The sequence below is a fragment of the Cervus canadensis genome, chromosome 21, assembly GCF_019320065.1.
Source record: "Cervus canadensis isolate Bull #8, Minnesota chromosome 21, ASM1932006v1, whole genome shotgun sequence".
Lineage (NCBI taxonomy): Eukaryota > Metazoa > Chordata > Mammalia > Artiodactyla > Cervidae > Cervus > Cervus canadensis.
In genome coordinates this window covers 3,123,472-3,143,882 of record NC_057406.1, presented here as the reverse complement: position 1 = coordinate 3,143,882, position 20,411 = coordinate 3,123,472, and the positions used below count along the sequence as shown (strand labels likewise).

The 20,411-nt window shown below is 60.7% G+C and overlaps 1 protein-coding gene across 4 annotated transcripts in view; it reads left to right on the top strand.

The window, feature by feature from the left end:
- The first annotated feature begins 4,152 nt into the window (after nt 1-4,152).
- The window catches only part of GRAMD4 (GRAM domain containing 4), a 62,370-nt gene continuing 46,111 nt past the window's right edge, over nt 4,153-20,411 (top strand). The window contains exon 1 of one of the 4 annotated variants that reach the window (XM_043440392.1): nt 4,153-4,364. In XM_043440392.1, the coding sequence (XP_043296327.1) occupies nt 4,336-4,364 (29 nt within the window). In that variant the 5' untranslated portion in view covers nt 4,153-4,335. Of the gene's footprint in view, nt 4,365-8,182; nt 8,205-13,895; nt 13,921-19,229; nt 19,360-20,411 lie in introns of those variants that run through there. The other 3 variants (XM_043440394.1, XM_043440397.1, XM_043440401.1) reach the window with 3 other exon arrangements.

The following is a 20,411-nucleotide window of genomic DNA, read 5'->3' as shown; positions in this document are numbered from 1 at the left end:
TAACTCTTGCTTCCTGACCTGCATACAGATTTCTCAGGAGGCAGGTGAGATGGTATTTCTACCTCTTGAAGAATTTTCCAAGTTTTTTGTGATCCACACAGTCAAAGGCTTTAGCACTGTCAATGAAGCAGAAGTAGATGTTTTTCCGGAATTCCTTTGCTTTTTCTAAATGATCCAACAAATCATCCAACAAATGTTGGCAATTTGATCTCTGGTTCCTCTGCTTTTTCTACATCTAGCTTGGACATCTGGAAGTTCTCAGTTTACGTACAACTAAAGCCTAGCTTGAAGGATTTTGAACATTACCTTGCTGGCATGTAAAATGAGCACAACTATATGGTAGTTTAAGCTTTCTTTGGCATTGCCTTTCCTTGGGATTGGAATGAAAACTGGCCTTTTGCAGTCCTGTGGTCAAGGCTGTTTTCCAAATTTGCTGACATACTGAGTGCAGCACTTTAAGAGCATCAACTTTTAAGATTCGAAATAGCTCAGCTGGAACTTCATCACCTCCACCAGCTTGGATCATAGTGATGTTTCCTAAGGCACCTTGACTTCACACTCCAGGATGTCTGGCTTTAGGTGAGTGACCACAGCATAGTGGTTATCTGGGTCATTAAGATCTTTTTTGTATAATTCTTCTGTGTATTCTTGCCACCTCTTCTTGATCTCCTCTGCTTCTGTTAGGTCCATATTGTTACTGTTCTTTATTGTGCCCATCCTTGAACGAAATGTTCCCTTGGTATCTTGAGTTTTCTTGAGGAGATCTTTAGTCTTTCCCATTCTACTGCTTTCTTCTATTTCTGTCCACTGATCACTGAGGAAGGCTTTCTTATCTCTCCTTGCTCTTCTCTGGAACTCTGCATTCAGTTGGATGTACCTTTCCCTTTCACCCTTGCCTTTCGCTTCTCTTTTTTTCTCAGCTATTTGTAAGGCCTCCTCAGACAACCACTTTGCCTTTTTGCATTTCTTTCCCTTTGGGATGGTTTTGGTCAGCACCTCCTGTACAATGTCACGAAGCTCCATCCATAGTTATTCAGGCACTCTATCAGATCTAATCCCTTGAATCTATCTCTCACTTACACTATGTAATCATAGGATTTTGATTTACGTCATACCTGAGCGGCCTAGTGGTTTTCCCCACTTTAAGTGGGGAAATTTAAGTCTTCAATTTAAGTCTGAATGTTGCAATAAGGAGTTGATGATCTGAGCCACGGTCAGCTCCAGGTCGTATTTTTGCTGACTGTTAGAGAACTTCTCCATCTTCGGCTGCTAAGAATATAATCAATCTGATTTTGGTATTGACCATCTGGTGATGTCCATGTGTAGAGTCATCTCTTGTGTTGTTGGAAGAGGGTGTTTCTACAACCTGCGTGTTCTCTTGACAAAACTCTGTTAGCCTTTGCCCTGCTTCGTTTTGTATTCTAAGGCCAAACTTGCCTCTTAATCCAGGTATCTCTTAATTTCCCACTTTTGCGTTCTAACCCTCTATGATGAAAAAGGCATCTTTATTTGGTGTTAGTTCTAGAAGGTCTTATAGGTCTTCACAGAACTGTTCAACTTCAGCTTCTTCAGCATTACTGGTTGGGGCATAGATCTGAATTACTGTGATGTTGAATGATCTGCCTTGGAAATGAACAGAAGTCATTCTGTCGTTTTTGAGATTGCACCCGAGTACTGCATTTCAGACTACTGTTGACTATGAGGGCTACTCCATTTCTTCTAGGGGATTCTTGCTCACAGTAGTAGATAGAACGGTCATCTGAATTAAATTCACCCATTCTGGTCCATTTTAGTTCCCTGATTCCTAAGATGTCAGTGTCCTCTCTTGCCATCTCTGGCTTGACCACATGCAATCCACCTCGATTCGTGGACCTAACATGCCAAGCTCCTAGGCAACATTGTTGTTTACAGCACTGGGGTTTCACCACGAGACACACCCACAACCGGGCATCGTTTCTGCTTTGGCCTCTTCCCTAGTAACGGCCTCCATTCTTCCCTAGTAGCATATCGGACAGCTTCCGGCCTGGGGGGCTCATCTTCTGGGGTCACATCTTTTTGCCTTTTCATACTGTTCATGGGGTCCTCAAGGCAAGAACACTGGAGTGGTTTACTATTCCCGCCTCCAGGTAACCACGTTTAGTCAGAACTCTGCACTGTGACCTGTTTGTCTACACGGCCTGGCTCATAGAGCTTCATTGAGTAACACAAACCCCTTTGCCCTGACAAGGCTGTGATCCATGAAGAAAAAGCACTAAAATCATTAGTTTGAGATGTTTGTTTTTGTGATTATTCAGTAATCTTTTGTTGTGCAACTACTTTTTCTCTTTCTATCCCCCAAGTAAAAACTGGTGTATATCCTGTTGTTGAGTCTCTGAGTCTGACTCTTTGCAACCGCATGGACTGTAGCCCTCCAGGCTCCTCTGTCTGTGGGATTTCTGAGGCAAGAATACTGGAGTTGGTTGCCGTTTGCTTCTCCAGCTAATCTTCCCGACTCAGGGATGGAACCAGCACCTCCAGCATTGTGGGTGGATTCTTCCCTGCTGAGCCAGCAGGGAAACTCAAGGCTTCTCTCCTGACCTCTTTGGAACAAGTCCCTCAGAGGTATCCGAAAGGCTGCCATCCTAGGCTAAGTGAGTCTGCCAAATAAAACATAATTCTCAACTTTTAGGCTGTGCAAATTTTTTTCACTTGACACTTGCCTCAGGGAATGCTTTTGAGCACTTGAGTTGGGAGCCTTGAGGACTGGATTGGAGGTGGGGAGGTGTGTTAGGGTATTGGTGTGGTTTGGGGGGTTAGCTGTGGATTCTTGGAGGTGCCTGGAGGACTCCTGTTGTCATCGGGTTTGGGGCAGAGCAGGGGAGCTGGGCTGAAGACGCATAAAGCAGATGGGACCATCAAGGCAAGCCCAGAGGACCCAGTGGAGGAGTGGTGGCTGAGAGGTCCGGTCAGATCTGGGGTCTGGGGTCTTTTAGATCCTCCCACTCCAAGCCCCAGCAGCATCCCCCAGGTCAGGCTTGGGTGAGGAGTTAATTGTCCCGCCACCCTCACCCCGCCTTGCGCAACCCAGGATGAGGACTTATGGTTTTGGAGGTGTGGTCCCCTCTATCTGTGAGCTAGCCATCCTTAGATTCTGGAGGCTAGGGATGGGTAGGGTTCTCTTTGGTAGGGGGGCTTCCCTGGTGGCTCAGAGGGTCAAGAATCTGCCTAAAATGCAAAAGACCTGGGTTCAATCCCTGCACCGGGAAGATCTCCTGGAGAAGGAAATGGCAACCCACACCAGTATTCTTGCCTGGGGAATCCATGGACAGAAGAGCCTGTCGGGCTACAGTCCATGGGGTCGGGTCGCAAAGAGTCAGACAGGCCTAGCTGTCTCTCCACCCCCACCCCCACGGTCTCCCCGCAGGGGACATGCAGGAGAGTGGAGGGTTGGTGGAGGGTATTTCTTGAATGACAAAGGTGCGTCTTAGAGAAAGCAGTCTAGACCCTGAGGACAGGGAGTCCCCTCCCTTGGCGTGGGGCTCAGCCCTTGCCAGGTATGCCAGCCTGGAGCGGGTGCGTGCCCCGCACCGACCCCCCCCCCCCCCGCAGGCTCTAGGTTCCCTCCCCTCGTGGGCACCGTGGCGTCAGGATAAAGGCGGTTTCCTTTGGGATGTGGTCGCCACGGGAGGGTGGCCTTATTGGACCCACAGGCGGAACCACTGGCGGTCCCACTGCTGCCGCCCCTGGGATGTGTGGCCGCCGGACGGCGGATGAAGGGACAGCGGCACGCGTGCCCGTGCGCGGCTGTGCCCGTGGCGTCCGCCCTATAGACTCGCGGGGCCGCGGGGCCCTGGGTGCAGGCGGCGGACGGCCGCACGGAGGGGCCGCCGCGCGTCCGCGTGGGTGCAGGTGGCCGGGGCGCACGTGCGCCACCCAAACAAAGGCGACGTCGCGTGACCGCGCTCGTTCTCGCGCGCGGACTCGCCAGGACAGGCGCGCCCCCGCGGAACCGCCGCGCCGGGGCGGGAGGGGAGAGCCAAGGCGTTGCAAGGGGGAGCGGCTCCTTTAAGGCGCGGCGCGGGGCGGGGCTAGCCGGCTCAGGTCTTGGGGCGGGGCGACGTGGGGCGGGGCTTTGGGCGGGGCGGCGGCTGCGCAGGCCGGGCCGGGGGCGCGCAGACTCCGCGCAGCGGGACGCGAGCGCGCGACCTGGCGCCGCCGCCGCCGCCTCCGCGCTCTTGGCCCGGACCAGCGGGCCGCCGCCTCCTCCGGGCTCCCCGGCGCCGCTCGGCTCCCGCGCGGGCGGCAGGTGCAGCGCGGCCGGGCGGCTGGCGAGGGGGGCGCCGAGGCGGCGGGTGGATGAGAGGTGGCCCCGATCTCCGCGCAGGGTAAGCGGCGCGCGCGCGCGGACGCCCACTCGCCGGACACGCAAACCCGCTCGGGGGCTGGCCGGCCCTTAGCCAGGCCGTGCCCTCCCCGCGCCCGCAGCAGCGGCCCTCCGAGCCAGGACCTGCGCGGGCGCGCCCCGCATACACGCCCCCGGGTCCCGCGCGGCCTGGGCGCGCGTCACGGCCACCCCCCGCCCGCGCGCGCGGGCCCCGGCGTCTCCGGGTCCGCGTCGTGCCCGGCCGGCCGGGGAGAGGAGGACGTCCCGTGGGCGCGAAGCCTGAGATGGGAGGGTGGTCGGTGGGGCGCAGGTCCCCGGGTCCAGGCTGGGGCGCGGGTGGGCGCGGTGAATGTCGTCTTAGGAACTCACTCCTGGGGGACGCAGGAGAGGTGGAGGGCGACCCCGGCCCCTATGCCCCTGGAGATGACCCCGCCAAAAAGTTGCCCTCCCCGCACCCCTCGATTTGCCCCGTCTCCTTTCCTTTTGTTCCGGACTTTTAGCTGGTGGGGCTCTGCTGGGGCCCAGCCTCGCTGGGAGGTGAGGCATAGGGCAGCAGTCCCCAGCCTGGGCGCCCCCTGCCCCGGAGCAGGCCCTGCATCCCTGGGCAGGCCTACCACCAGGTGGGCTGGGGCACCTGTCCGTCCGGGGAGCAGCGCCCGGGCCTGGGCCCCGGGCCCTGGACCTGAGGCTTACCCGCTGGAAGCGGAGCCCGCTCTGGGGGTGTTGCCAGCCCTACATTTCCGGAGGCGGGGAGGATTTGGTTTGGGCAACACCTTTTGCAGCACTGGGTTCCTTTCTTGCCTTCCTAGTTCTGTGCATCCCCCCCATCCCCCACAAAAATGGAGGTGCCTGGGCCCCAGCCCCCATCGCAGCCCCGCCTTAGGGCTTGTCTCAGGCCTGGGCCCGGCAGGATGAGCAGGGCTATGCAGCAGTGAGAGAGAAGTTTGGGGTCTTGTCTGCATGGCGTCTGCTCAGTGACCTTGGGCAGGAAGGCCTTGAGCCGTCCCTTGCCTCAGTTTCCCCAGCGGTAAGCAGAGAGGGGGCTGACGAGAGCATTAGATGGCGTAGCCCCCACCCCGCTCCCAGACTGGACACACCCAGGGCAGAGATCCCAACACCAGGAGAGGCCGCGGTGCCCTCCCCTCTGGGTGGCTGTTGTTGCCCTGACTCTGCCCGTGTGTCCCAGGCCCATTTGGGGACACAGAGTTCGGCTAGGTGAATGTGTTCCAGGTGTTTGCCCTTGTCCTCTGCTAGGATGAAACCGCAGTCTCACAACAGTTAGCTGGGACCCCTGGGATCAGAGACCTGGGTAAACCTGCCACTCCTTTCTGCCGCCGCCCCTCTGAAGACTCCCTGCCGGTCCAGGTTGGGGGCCTGGCCTTCCTGACCTTCCCTCTGCCCTCGGCCTTGATGTTGCTGTTTCTGCAGCACTGTGCCCGTGGGCAGGGGTCTTGACCCATGGTCTGGACATTGCTGGACTCATGGGGGCGGGGTGTGCCAGCTTGGGCCTGGGGCCTGGGGAGGTGGGTTCTCCCCCCCCACCCTGGGGCATCTACGTGGGTGCCTCCCCTCCTCTACCCTTCTCTCCGCTGGGCTGCTGTGGCTGATGGGCTGCGGGGTGTGGCCGTCCCAGCGGTGTGGCCTGGGGATGGGCAGGGCCTGTCCCCATGCTGCCTGTCCGCCCACGCTCCGGAGAGGCATTTCCTGGAAGTGGCACAGGGAAGTCTCCGCATGTGTCCTGCGTGATCCTGGCCCCCCTGAGCCTGCATCTCCCACCAAGGCAGGCAGGGGCCTTTCGTGAGAGGAGAGCCTGCTGGTCTCTCCAAGCCACTGGCCCGTGAGGACCTCCTCTCACCTCTCCAGCCAGGGCGGGCGTCAAGAGGCCGATGGTCGCCAGCTCGGTGTGACCTCTGTTTCCCCTGCCTCTGGGGCCTCACCCTCGCCAGCCAGAAACAAGGAGCACTGGGTGCGTTTTTCCTGAATCACCGTTTCTTGCTGTCTGATGGAATAGAATAGCGGCTTGGGCATGATGAGCACAGTGTTATTAGGTTCTGGTGAGAGTGCTGTCGCCAGGGGAGGCCGCAGGCCCGAAGCGCGCTTCCTTTTTGTATCTGAGTATCTGAGCGATGTTACGGGCGTTGGATCCCAGCGCCAGGCCCAGCTCGCATCTCGTAAGTCAGTGTCATCCGAGAAGTGCAGGGCTCTCCTCGATGTTTCCAGGGTCTGACCTGTGTAGGTGGCTCTGAGCACCCACAGATGGGTGGACGGGGACACCTGTCTGTCTCCAGTCATCTTGTGGGCGGCAGGGGGCCCCTTCCAGCTCCCCACACGTCTCGGTTTGGGAGTTCCTTCCTGAAGTCGACTGCGCCAGAACTTTGTGCGGGGGTGGGGTTCCCGTTGTGGAGGGGTGTGCCTCCAGCCAGGCCCTCATTTCTGGGGGCTGCGCCCTCTTGGGGACCTGGGCTGATCACCCTTCTCGCGGGGCTTCTGGCATTTGAGCCCTTGTGTGAGGCTGGATGGTGGGCTTCTGTGGAGTTGGCGCGCTGAGGCCTCGCTGAGTGCCTGGGGAGTTCTGGTCCGCAGAGGGCATGCGCCCGCTGGAAAGGAAGACCCCGTGGGGGCTGCGTGACCGGCCTGTCCCCTTTCCTGTGAGATGGGCGGGGGGCTCCTCACTTGCCGTCCGCAGGAAGGAGGCAATCTTAGAAGCCTTGTACAGGGTCGCTCCCCAGCGGGGCTGCGGACAGCCTTGGGGTGTGTGGCAGAGCCTTCCTGTTCTTAAAGAATTTAAAAAGGAATCGGGCGGTAATGAGACGTGGGCTGTGAAGGTGATGACAAGGAGGATTACGGACGCTCTGGACCGGGGGGAGCAGCTTCTGTTTATGAGCCCAGGCCACTCAGGTGGTGCTTGGAAGGCCTTTGGTCGGGGACCTGGAAGCCGGCTTGGGGGCCTGGGGCACCGCAGAGGGTCGAGGTCTGAGTTCTCCTCGGCTTTTGGGTGGTATGGCAGTGGCGGCTCTCCTTGGGTCTTTATCCTGGGCAGAATCCAGAAAACGCCCTCGTATCGGGGGCGAGAGTTCAGGTGCTGGCCGCTGGGCACGAGGAGGCCCGGGTCCCTGCCGGGGAGGCTCGCTTCATGACTAGGGTGGCGAAGGCCCAGCCAGCCCGGCGGAGGGGCGGCCTGGCCGTCGGCTCGGAGCTGGCCGCCGTCGGAGAGAGGCGATCGGTTCACTTGAGAACTTAAAGGCAGGCCGTCCGACTTCTCTTACAGACAGAGATGGAGCAGGAAAGGGAGGGTTTCCCTAGTTAGAGAAAACCGTGTTCTCCGGCCTCTGGCGTCCGCGCGTGGACTGAAGCGAGGGGCCGGGCGGTGGCTCGGGGCTGTAATTCACTGCTAGTGACAGTCGCCGTCTCGGGGCTCTCGTTAAGACTGTTTGGCCTTTGAGTTATAATCGGGGTTGTGACTGTGTTTAAGCCCTGTGATTAAAGTCCCCAGCGGTTACACCGGCAGACAGGAAGTACTGGCCTGTCCAAAAAAAAAGAACGGTAACAGAAATCACTCATTCCAGCGTCAGACGGCGTCGTGCGCAGTGTGTCTCGCCCACTGCCCGTGTGGTTCTCACGGCCTGGCTCTCACCCTTCCCGCAGATGCAGAGACAGGTCCGGAGAGGCGGGCGGCTGGCCTCAGCCCGCGGTGAGCTAGGTGGCTCAGCCAGGACGGGAGCTCGGGTTGCGTGACTGTCGTGGCTGCGCTCTTGATGATCAGTGGACTTTCTGGCGGTTTGTGAAGGAAACGTAAGGAGTAAGTCTACGGTCACGATGAGAAGCCTCTCTGCCTTCACAGGTGCGCTAATAGCAAGCGCATCTCTTACCCCAGGCCTGATCGTGTTCCCTGCACTTTACATGATTGATTTCCATAACAGCTGGAGCTTGGGGCTGTTATTAGCTCCCCCTTACAGATGAGGCAGCCTGGGCACAGAGAGGTTAAGTAACCTCCCTGAGGCCACACGCTGGTGAGCGGCAGAGTTGGGTACTTGTTCCTAAGCTGAGTACCACACGCAAGGCGGGGTCAAGTGGGGAAAACGCCTGATCTGTTGCTGTGTGTTCTTGGGCAAGATGCTTAACCTCTCTGGGCCTCGGGAAACTGGGGTCTTGGTGTGGAATACAGAAACCGGAGGCCTGAAAACTGGCCCTGGCCCAAGCTGGCGGCATCTGCACTGCCTCCCCCAGGAAGGCCCTGGGTGCTTCCCCCAGGAGGAGGGTCGTGGTTACGAAGGGCAGCGCACCCCCTCCCCAGGACTGGCTGGTTTGGGTGGAGCACCCCTGGTTGTCCCCTGGGAGCTCAGACCACACCCCAGCAGCGACACCTGACGCCAGGCCTGGGCGGTTCCCTCTGTGAAGCGGGGAGGCCTGCAGAGAGCCTGGCTCTGTCCCTCGGCAATGGATTTTGGGGGGAAGGCATGCCTACCCAGAACCTCCCGGTGCTGCCAGACCCAGTTTGGGAGAACCAAGTGTGCCCGCACCATCAGGGCCCCCGGGGAAACACTCACCCCTCTGTGATCAGGTCCCCCCCTCGGTGGGAAGCACTGCTGCCTCCAGCCCTTCCCGTGGGCAGGGGGCGGGGTACGTGGCACACGGAGGCAGGAGGCCCCCTAGTTCCCTGGCGTGGAGTGCGGGTGGGCACACCTGAGCCCAGCCCTGGGCCCCAGAGGCCCAGCCTCCCTCTCCAGCCCCGCCCCCCCCCCCACCTCGGTCGATGGGCACCGCCTGCAGGGCTGTTGGCACGGCAGACCTTTGCGTTGGGCACATCTCTGCTCCACCCCGCCTTGCTGGGGAGGCCTTCCCTGGACACCCTGACCACAGAGCCCTCCTCACTTGCTGCCCCCTCCCTGGCCAGCCGTTGTCCTTCTCCCAGGAGGCAGGGGCTGGCTCCCCCGTCTGTCCTGTTCTCAGCAGCCAGGGTAGGACTGGGTGGAGGCGCCCCTTGCAATGAGCCGAGGTCATGGCCTTGCTCTGCCCTTGGGGGGCCCCTCTGCAGCCTGGCCTCCAGGGGCCAGCAGCTTCGGGTCCTGGGGTACTGGCTGTGGGGAGCCCACCTGTGGCTGAGCTAAGCTGGGGCCTGGCGGTGGGGAGGGGCCGGGCTCCCCGAGGGCAGAGGGCAGGCCTGGACAGTGAGAGGGGTACACTTGACCCAGGTTTAGTTCGCATGCCGTGACATCCACCCATCGCAAGTGCAGTTCACCGACTTCCAGCGGATCCACAGAATTGTGCAAGCGTCGCCACAATCTAATTTTAGAACGTTTTCATCACCCCGCTTCAGCAATCACTCATTCCCTCTTTCTCTCCAGCCTCTGACAACCACTAATCTGCTTTCTGTCTCCACGGATTTGCCTGTCCGGGACCTTTCATATCTGTGGAATCATAACGCTCTGGGGCCGTTGGACTCTGCTTTCCGTCACTTAGCAGAGTGCATTTTCATCCGTGTGGCAGCGTGCAGTGGCAGAACTGTGCTGGGCGCCTCTTCTGAAGGGCAGCCTCTCTTCCCAACCCCAGGTGGCCCTGGACCACCTTTTCTCGTGAGTCTGGGGCGGCTTTCCTTGCCTCACCAGGCACCTGGGGTCAGGCCAGAGTTCGTGGCTTTCTGAGAACTCCGTGCTGGCACCATGGGCCATTTCACGTGACTCATTTTCAGGGGCCTTCAACACATTTAGCACTCATGTGAGCTGCACGCAAGTCACTGCCTCCAGGAAGCCTTCCTGGCCTTCCCTTGCCCCCGCATTTAGGGCCCTTGTGCCTGTCGTCCTGTGTGTGGTCCTCTGTTTACCCGCCTGCCTTCTGAGCTCCTGAAAGGCAGGGGTCCCCCTTTTCATCCCTTCCCTGGCTGGCCTCGTTGGAGACAGGGTCTGGGGGTGAAGGGTTGCAGATGGTGGGGAGGGGGCATGTTTGTGAAGGCGTGGGTCCCACGGGGTGCTCTCTCTGGCTGCTCCACTGTTTCTTTCCCTTGATTACCTTCTGTTCGTGTGTGATCACTTGACTTTGCAACTGTGTCCTGTGTGTCCTGCTCAAGGGCAGGCCCAGGTCTGGCTGTGGGTGTCCTGGGGGTGATGGCAGAAGTGCTGAGTGGGCCTGCCCTGCCCGCCCCGCCCCACACTGAGTACATGCTGGGTGTTTGGTTTTCTTTTTTTTCTTTAATAATCAACGTGGTTTTTAGAAACACATTAGATTTGTAGCAACATTACAAAGATAACAGGAGAGGGCCCCTGTGTCTGTCCCTTCCCACAGTCTCTCTTATTACATCTTATGCTTCAGTGTGGGACTGGCGTTACCATTAATGAATGGACCAGTGTGGATACATTGTTAATTGAAGTCTGTTGTCTGTTCAGATTTCCTTAGTTTTCACTGGATGTCCTTTTTTCTTATCCCAGGACCCAGGCCGAGATACCATGTTACATTTAGTTATCAAATCTCTTTCCGATTCCCTGGACTGAGACAGTTTCTTGGACTTCTCTTGTGTTTGATGACTTGACAGTCTTGAGGCATTTTTTAAAAATGTGTTTATTCCTGGCTGCACTGGGTCTGGGTTGCCATGCGCGGGCTTTCTCTAATTGCCCCGGGTAGGGCCTGCTCTGGTGCCCTGGCTTCTCAGCACCACGGCTTCTGGCTGCAGAGCGTGGGCTCTAGGTGCTTGGGCTTTGTTGCTCAGCAGCAGGTGGGATCTTCCCAGACCAGGGATGGAACCGCGTCCCCTGCGTTGGCAGGCAGGTTCTGAACCACTGGGCCACCAGGGAATTGCAGTCTCAGGGGATATTAGGTTCACTGCAGATCCATCTCCTCTGGAGTTTGGACAGCTGGAACCCGCCTGTTGGAATTGGATGTTTTCCTCCGGGTTAGACGGGGGTCGTGGGTTTTGGAAGGAAGAGCAGAGAGGTGAAGAGCCCCCTCCCCCATCAGGGCGCGTGCTGTCAACGTGACTGACTGGTCCCTGTGAAGCTGGTCGCGGTCGCTGGGCTGATGTAAACGGAGCCTTTTCCCTCTCAGTGCCGTCCTTCTCGGAAGGAAGGGGGAGGTTTGAGGGCAGGGTGTCTGTAAGTGGTTTGGAGTCTTCTGAGTGGGGACTTGTCTCTCTCCCTCACTTATTCGTTTGTTTGGTCGTTTCTGATGTCAGTGTGGGTTCACGTGCGCTTATTTTATGCTTCGCGTTTCAGCGCAGTGCCACTTTACTTCTTTTGTGGGTCCAGTTGTTCCGGCTCTGGCTGCCGGGGACTCCTCCAGGAGGCTCCTGGGTTCTGCTGACGCGCCCCCGTCAATGTGGGGCAATGTGGGCCCCTCCTTCCTTCCTCCTGACCTGACAGGTGCTCCCAGCCCTGGAATTGGCCAGTTCTCCTCTCACTGGAGGACGGTTTCAGAAGCCCACAGCCGGGCCGGGCCCGAGCTCGTGGCTGCTGGGGCGTCGTCGTTCTGGGCCCGCTCCGCTGGCGGAGCGATGTACACAGTGTGGGTGTGCACACACCTCCAGCCGCTCCTGTGTGTAACCCCCCATGTCTGCGTTCAGCGAGACGTGAGCTCCTTCTAGTGATCCAGCCTGTAGTCTAGTCATTACCACGTGGACCCTTCTCCGCTCGCCGATGAGTCAGTCTCGTTCCAGCAGTGGGAGACCTGGCCCCCCCGTTCGCCATCCTGTGACGTGACCCCTCAGTCCCAGCGTACCTGCGGAGCGGGGTCAGCCTTGTCCCGGGCCCTGGGGAGTGGCTTCAAGGGCCGGAGTGCTGTGTGCACGCGGCTCCAGCTCCTCCAGGTCCTCGCTGTTCGGCCCGGAACACGGGCCACAGCGTGTTCTCTGCACGATGCACCGGCCCTGCAGAGGCTAGGGGGCCGCTGCCTCCCCCAGGAGGTCTGCAGGGAGAGAGAACCAGGGGGCTCCCAGCTGTGCCCGGTCACCCCCCGGCCTGTGTGGACAGGCACAGTCGTGGCATCCCTTTGAAACGTGGACACGGAGCCAGCTTTGAACACAGCCTGGAGGCCCGGCCTCGGCCGCCCGAGGAGAAGGGCTGCCGGCCGAACCCTTTGGAGCTTGACTCAGATGCTGGTGGGCCCGGGCACTCACAGCAGAGCAGGGCCGGGGCCCAGAGGCCGGGTCCCTTTCTGGGAAGGAGAGGACTGGGGGAGTTTCGTTCTGGCTCCCTCGGGCCCCACGCCAGCTCCGGGCAGGGCTCCGTCCGCCTGTGTGTGGGCCTGGGGGTGGGGTGGGCTGCCGCTGGAGGCTGCTGAGCGGACCCTGGGCAGGTGGGGCAGTGAGCGGCGGCCGGGTGCCCACCTGTTTAGGGCCAAACTGGTGGGCAGGGGGCAGGCACCCTGGTCCCGGCCGAGGAGGCCGAGAGCAGACCCTGCCGGGGGTTTGCTTGCTTCACACTTCAGAGCAGAGGGGCCTGCCCATGTGGGCAGGCTCGGAAGATGCCTAGAGCCACAGCTGTCCCTCTTGATAACATGGCGGGGACCGTGGACAGGACCCCGGCTGGGCCTCGGTGCGTGGTTCAGCGTCCCGGTTCCCTTACACCACGTGTCGTGGGCCAGGCTGGGTGTGGACGCTGCCGTCTACACCTGCGGGTCAACACGTCACCCTCCCTGGGAGCGGCGGGGGCTGGCCTGGGTCAGTTTACCCAAGGTCAGCCCCTCTCCAAAGCTCCTGGAGACCCTGCTAGTGTGTGGTCAGCCCTCTGGCAGGACTGGGCTCTGGGCCACGCTGGGGGCGGCCACGGTGGGACATGTGGCTTACACGTGGCTGTCTGCCCCACCTCCACCCCCTCATCTGAGCGTCCTGAGAGCGCTCGTCTCCCCGCTGTGGGGCTGGGCCCTCACCAGGGTGTGCCACGTGTCCCCTGGTCCTGCCAGGAGGCATTGAGGAAGTGGGGGGAGCTGGCCAGGGGCTCAGCGGGCGGGGGCTGCCCTGGGTGGGGGCGCTGCCTGGGAGTGAGTCCCTGCCCTGTTGGAGGCTGCCTGCTGCTGTCCTGCTGGCCGGCTGTCCCTGCTCGCCGCGCCCCCCGCCCCCGCTGGGTGCCCCCACCCCCCGCTGGGTGCCGCCCCATCCCTCCTGCTTCCTGGTTCATGTTTGAGGGTCTGCTGGGTCCCCCGTGATGGCCGCGGGCAGCCGCCAGGGGATACTCAGCTGGACACACAATTCCCCGTCTCTGACTGCAGAGCTCCGGGCTGACTGCGGTCATCTGTGGGGTCACAGCTACCATCTGGGACGGGGTCTGTGTGGTGGGGGCGTGCCACACCCCTGGGCTGAGCCCGGTCTGAGCAGTGACGGCTGAGGGGGAGGGGGGCCATGCCCGGAGGGCTGCTGGGGTGGCAGAGACCGGGAGACGGGTGTCAGCGGTGGCCTCGGGTGGGAGCTTGGCATTTAGAACTCTGGTGCAACTTGACTCGTTGAGAAAACACACCAACCTCCGGTATCACCGGAATCTCCCTCCAAGAAGAACCGGGTTAGGACGCCCACGGGGTCCCACAGAGCGCTCACGCTGCTGATGGCTGTGCCTGGGGGGGTGTGAGTCACCTCGCAGGTGCGGGGTCCCACGGGTGGGGCCCTGGGGGGCACGGGCTGCGGGCGGGCCGGGTGGGGGCCGCCGCCCCCGTCTCTGCAGGCTGAGCCTTGCGGTATCCCCCTCCCCATTCCCCTGGGCGTGCCCCTGGGGTCCTGTGCCGGCCTCCGCGTCCAGGTTAGGTGTCCAGGGGCTGGTGTCTGCAGCCCTTTCCGAGTTCATCCGGAGAGGAAGGTCGAGGGGAGACTGCTGGATGGGAGTCCCCCCCCCCGTCCCCGCCCCGAGGGCCTGTGCCCCGTGTTGCCTGCTGTGGGGGGTGTTCCCCTGCGGCTTGCCCAGAGGCCCTCCCCACCCCCATCCTGTTAGGCGAGTACTTTCTGGATCAGGAGGAAAAGCGTCCTGTTTCACCACCACTGTTTGAGGCGGCCGGGAGATATGTGGACACGTCAGCATCTAAGAGTCGGGGAGGGCTGGAGGGCGGGGTGGTGGCAGGGACCCATGGGTGCTGGATCGGGAGGGGGGATTTCGAGGACTGAGGTTCATCCTGCTCTTCAGCAGATGTGTGGCTTCACTGCCGCCAAGCAGGTTTGGGGGAGAGGAAGTAAAACATGAGTCAACGGGTAGAGAGCCCTGGGCTCGAGGTCGGGTCACGGGCGGAGCTGCCGGCAGGATGGCCCGGGAGGGCGGGCCAGGCTGCAGGGACCACCCCTGTGCCTGCTGCTCCCGCCGTGGCAGCCTTCGTCCCGTGGGGATGGTGACCAGTGATGGTCTGGGGGGCGAGGTGCTGGGCTCGGCCTAAACATTGCCTCTGAAGCTGGACATCCAGGACCGTGACTCTGGGGCGGGCAGGGCCTGGCACGCGTGTCTGCCCCAGTAACCCTCGTGGGCTGCCAGCCCCGAGCGCCTGCCTGCAGGTGGGGAGGACAGAGTGCGCTGGGGAGCCCGCGTGACTGCCCCCATCCCCGCCTCCGCCTGGCAGGCGAGGAGCGGAGACCTCTGGGGAGGCCCCCTGGCAGCGCCCAGAAGGGGGTCAGGCCTCCCGGGTGCCAGGGTCCGTCCAGCGTTGGCGAGAGGCCTGCCCACTGGAGGCAGGAGGAGAGACATGGCCGCTCGTCAGCCGTGAGAAGCCTCCACGTGATGGTCAGCATCAGGCAGCCGCCTCTGCTGTGGGGGAACCGGCTGTCTTCAGAGGAGCCCGGGGGTGTCAGGGACCCCTCCTCACCGGCCCAGAGGGACAGTGGTGGGGCCCGGGCTGGCTGGGGGGCATCAGGCGGGCGAGGACCCCCCTCGGTGGGGCCAGGGGGTGTGTGTGGATGGCTGCCACCCCCACGGCCACCTGGATGGGGCCGCCTTGTCCCCGCTTGGCAGATGAGTGAGTGGGAGTCAGAGTCCCAGTAAGAGGCTGGCCGCTTGCTGCCCACAAGGCCCACGGCCTTGTGACGTGCTCACTCCTGTTGGGTTTGAGTGTTTCTGAAGATCAAAGCTGTCGTCTCTGGTAAGCACATGGGGCCTCGTGTGGACCCGTAACCCTTTGCACCTGGTCCCCACCTCCGGGCTCTGGGTGACCCACCCCCACTTTCTGTGTGTGCCCGAGGGCCTTACCACCGCACCCACCTCTGTCCCACAACAGCCGTTGTTCAGTTGCAGGTGCCAGGCGCCCCCAGCCTCCTTAGCCGGCTCCACCTGGCGCACAAGCTGGGATCCCGGGGCATGGGATCTAGCCCCCCGACCGGGGACGGAAGCACAGGGTCCTAACCACGAGGCTTCCAGCTTAGAGAAGCTGCAGGGGCAGGCGGGGGCCCGGCCGGTGGCCGAGGTGGGTGAAGGTGGTCCTTCCTTATCTGGGCCCACACAGGTGGGAAAGCCTCTTCCTCTTGGTTATCTGATTCGGGACGGAACTGCTGCTGTATCTGATAGTGGACCATGTGGTTTGGGCCCATGTTGACAGATCTGAATGGGGACAGGCTGACGTCCCTGGTTAGACCCTCGAGAGGCCTACCTGCCCTGCCCGCCACGAAGGGAGGGGGCGGGCCAGGGCGTTGATGGGACACTAAGCGTGTGCCCAGCGCTTGGCCAAGGGCATCAGGGTGTGCTGGGCCGGGGGGGCGGGCGCCAGCTGGCGCTTGTCACCCCAGACCCCCCACCTTGCTAACTTGAGTTGACCATCCGTCTCCTTTTAAGTTACGCGAGTGTGTATCTTTGATAATTAGCCCCTTAACTTTCTGATTAGAAATACGAAGTAGGGCTTTCCCTGGTGGTTCAGCGGTTAAGACTTTGGCTTCCAGTGCGTGGGGTGTGGGTTCAGTCCCTCGTCGGGGAGCTCGGATCCCACATTCCTCCTGGCGGAGAAACCAAAACGTGAAAAACAGAGACAATATTGTAACAAATTGCGTAAAGACTTTAAACATGGTTCCTATCAGGAAAAAAAAAAATCGAAAGAATCAGAAAAAAAAAAAATCTAAAAAAGCACTATCACTGGAGTGAGTTGTTGGCACTGGGTCCTTGGAGCGAGGACGCCCAGCCCAGGCCTCACGCGGACCCGGTCACTCAGGGTGGGGCCCGGCCGGGTTGGGCTTCTCTCCTGCCCGTGTTCACTGTTGGGCGGGGAGCAGACAGGGAGGGCCGCCGCCTTCTGCGCCAGCGGGTTTCCGTCCTGACGGTCTCTGCATTCCTTGCACGCGTGCCCAGTCATTTCAGGCGTGCCTGACTCTGTGACCCCGTGGACCGTGGCCGCCAGGCTCCTCTGTCCCTGGGCTCTCCAGGCGAGAATACTGGTGTGGGTTGCCATGCGCTTCTCCCGGGATCTTCCCGACCCAAGGATTGAACCCTGCATCTCTTACGTCTCCTGCGTTGGCAGGTGGGTTCTTCACCACTGGTGCCACCTGGAAGCCCTAGGCTTACATTGCTCAGACCAGCCCTCCCACTGGCTGTAACAGTCAGTCCGGTCCTCAGCCAGCCCAGGACGCGGCTGGCACCACGGGAGGGTTCTGCAGGCCCCTGCCTGTCACTGGTCTGCACACACAGGCTGACCCTGCTCTGCTGAGTTTAAAACTCCTGGCAACAGAAAGAGCCGGTGATGACCTATTTATAAAGTATTTCAGAGTCACTTGCATGAATATTTCGTCCTAAATTCTGTGTAATTAGAAGATACAAACCCTACTCTGGGATTATTTTTGTGCACCAGCATAACCTAAATTAGAATTCTCTCCGTGTGGGTTTTTTAAAAAGAAATCATTGCAACAAAAACATAAAGGAATCGATTTTATCTTCACTCTTTTCAGGTGGTTACAAATACTGTTCTTGCCTGAGTAACATGGAAACCTTGTTGCCTGGTTTGTCTTTACCCAGGGGTTTCCCTGGTGGCTCAGAAGGTGAAGAATCCGTCTGTGTTGCTGGGGACTTGGGTTCAATCCCTGGGCCGGGAAGATCCCCTGGAGAAGGAAATGGCCACCCTCTCCAGTATTCTTGCCTGGAGAATCCCATGGACTGAGGAGCCTGGCGGGCTACAGTCCACGGGGTCCCAAAGAGTTGGACACGACTGAGCGACTAACACACAGACTTCACCCTGAGCAGAAGTAAATCTCGTGGAGACGTTTAAAGAGTCCTCGTGAATTCTGACTTGAGGCTGAATTCTGACAAGCTGTGGCTGGATTCCCACCTGCCAACTCTTTTTTTTTCCCCCTAAACACAGCTTCAGCCAGAAGTTTCCCTGCAGGTGAGCAGGGCTGTGAGCGTCCTTAACGTGAGGCCTTCAGGTGGACGCAGTAGAGGGACGTGAGGCTCTGGTCCCTCCAGCAGACGGTCCGGGGGCCCCTCAGCTGCTCGGCCGCCGGCCGCCGGCCGCCGGGGGCAGGTTGCAGGATGCGCAGCCTCTGAGACCGAGTTTCCGGAGCGGCGTGTGTGGGCTTCGAGGAGACTTTTCAGGGGAGACTTGTGGGCCGGATCTTCTTTTTTTTCCTGTCTTTGGACCGCAGGTGCATTGAATTGGAGACGTCATAGCCCTTGGGTCACGGTGTGCAGCCTTTTCCGGTCATGCAGGACCTCTGGTCTGTTTAGTTGGTGACTTAATGTAACAGGCACCCTAGAGTTCACCGCCAGAAGCTGGGGCCTTCCGGATTCCGCCCCCCGCCCCGCCATCGCTGAGCCTGAGACCTTAGCTGTGTGCCCCCAGCTCCCTCGTTTCCGGGGGCTGACACACCCCCCTGCCGTGTGCACCCCCAGCCTGAGCCACGCAGGCGGTCACCAGGGGAGCAGCTCTCCTGGCTCACTGCACCCCGGGTCATCGAGGGCTCCCTGTGCTGCCGGGGGTGCTGAGATGCGAACACAGAGAACCCCCGGCCTGCAGCACCACCTGGCACTGCCCACCTGGCGGGGGTGATGGGCGACGGGCCCTTGCCCACGGCCAGCGGCCGAGCCAGGTCTCCTGGGTCTCTGGTGTGAGATGCTCCCGTTGCCCTATTCATGGGCTCGTCCGGGAAAGGGGCAGGCGGGCTGGGGCCTCGTGGTGGGGAAGGATGAGCCGGCCTCCTGGCGAGGGGCCCGGCCACCTCCTGCCCTTCGCATTGAGCCCGGGTCCCCGGCGGCTGGACTGGCTGGCAGGGCTCTCTGTGGACGCGGTCAGGGTCACGCGCGCGCACACGCGGTTCCAGCGCTCTGAGAGGGGCTTGGGGGCCGGGTGGCTGCAGCGTCCCTACGCTTCCCCGGACAGGCCGCGGGGTGCCCAGCCCAGCTCCCCGCGACGAGACCCAGCTTTAGGGTCTTCCCTATTCCATCGCAGGGATGGGCCAGAGCTGTCAGCCTGCCCAGGTGCGTGTGAGGGACTGACGGGGGTCCGGGAAGCCTCTCCTGAGGGGTCGCGGGTTGCCTGCCGCAGCAGCTGTGTGGTAACTGCAGGCGCCTCACCCCTCTCCTGGGGGCAGGGGGCGGTGCCAGGGTGCTTGGCAGGGCTTTGTGGGTCTTCCTGTCTTCTCCGCTGAGCCAGTTGGTGGGATTCTGTTCCCTTTCGGAGTGGAGAGGTGAGGCCCCGACGGCGGCCTTGTCTTGTCATCTCAGGGCCTTTCCCGCTGTTGCCGAGGCCTCCTGATTGAGCTGCAGGGTGGCCCAGCCGCCTCCCCAGGTGGGACTGGAAACCCGTCCGTTTGGTTAAGCCAGGCTTCCATGCCTGCTCTCCCCAAGTCCTGCCCTCCCTGGGGAATCCAGGACCAGACCTTCCGGCCCCTCAGCCGTAGTCTGGGAGGGTTCTGAAGTGGCTCCGACCGGCGAGCAGGTGCTCTGATGCTTTGATGCTGGTGGCCTGGCCGGGTGTGGGCGTGGGAGCCCCCTGGGCAGACCGGCCTGGCTGCCCAGGGCCGGCGGATCCCGGCAGGATCGGGAGCCCGGCACCCGCAGGCTCCCCGGGATCTGTTTCCGTGGCGTGTGGGGTTTTCCTCGAGAGACGATCGGAGCCCCCGCGGCACCTGGGTGAGGACATGCGGTGAGCTGGGCTCTGACAGGGGTCTGGGGGAACCCCTGAGTGAGCGCCCTCGGGTTTCTGACGGGTTTAATTGGGACGAAAACAAGGGCAGCTGTATTTGCAGGCTCCTCTTCTGGGGGCAGGTTTATAGAGAGTGGAGATTTTTATCCATTTTATCTGCTTTCCTAACTCGTCTTTCGGATGCAGCAGGCCGTGGCGTGTTCCGCTGAGCATGATTCTTTAGTGCATCAAGGGCTTGTCAGTGGCCGTGTTTTTGCGGTCAGGCTTTGAAAACGCTAGAGAGCTGTTTGGTTCTCTTCTGCCGCGGCAGGTGGAGTCCGGGAACGCGGTGTCGGGGGAGGAGGGGCGGGGGTGGTCTCGGTCTTGCTCACTGGTTTTCGTTCCCCTTGGATTCTAACTGATAAGGTGTGGGGCCCTGTCTGTGCGCCGCCTGACACGAGACCCTTTACGTGCCCCTGCCCTGCTTACGGCGAAGCGCCGTGACACGGGCCGTGCGGGGACGGCCGGCTGAGAGGTGGGGTCAGGGCAGGACGCCCCGAGACTGCCAGATCCCCGCAGATTGGTGGAACCTGGGCACCAGTCCTGTGTGGTCAGTCCTGCCCTGGAGCTGCCCAGGGCACCGGTGGAGGAGCCTGTGTGTGTGAGCGGTCGCATCGTTAGTTATGTGGGACGCAGACAGCTGTTAGCTTTTCAGACCTTGAGCCATCATTTTCAGACCTTGAGCCATCATTTTCAAGCTGTGCTGTGGGTTGTTAATCGCTGATGTCTCCCAGTGCTGTGACCTGCACTTCGTGTCGTCACTCGGTTCTCCGGAAGACGGAGCTGAAAGTGTGTGCACAGTTGAGCCGCCTGGAGCCTCGTAGCCACGCAGGCCCGTGGTTTCCGCCACGTCTGTCCTCCCAAAGCAAAGACTCACTCTGCTTTAATCCCCCGTGCAGGAAAGCGACTGTCCGAAGGCGCTGCCCACGTGGGGCCCTCTGCTCGAGGCTGGGTTGGGAGAATCCCAGGTGCGTCTTGCTACCAGCGATGCGCTCTCCCT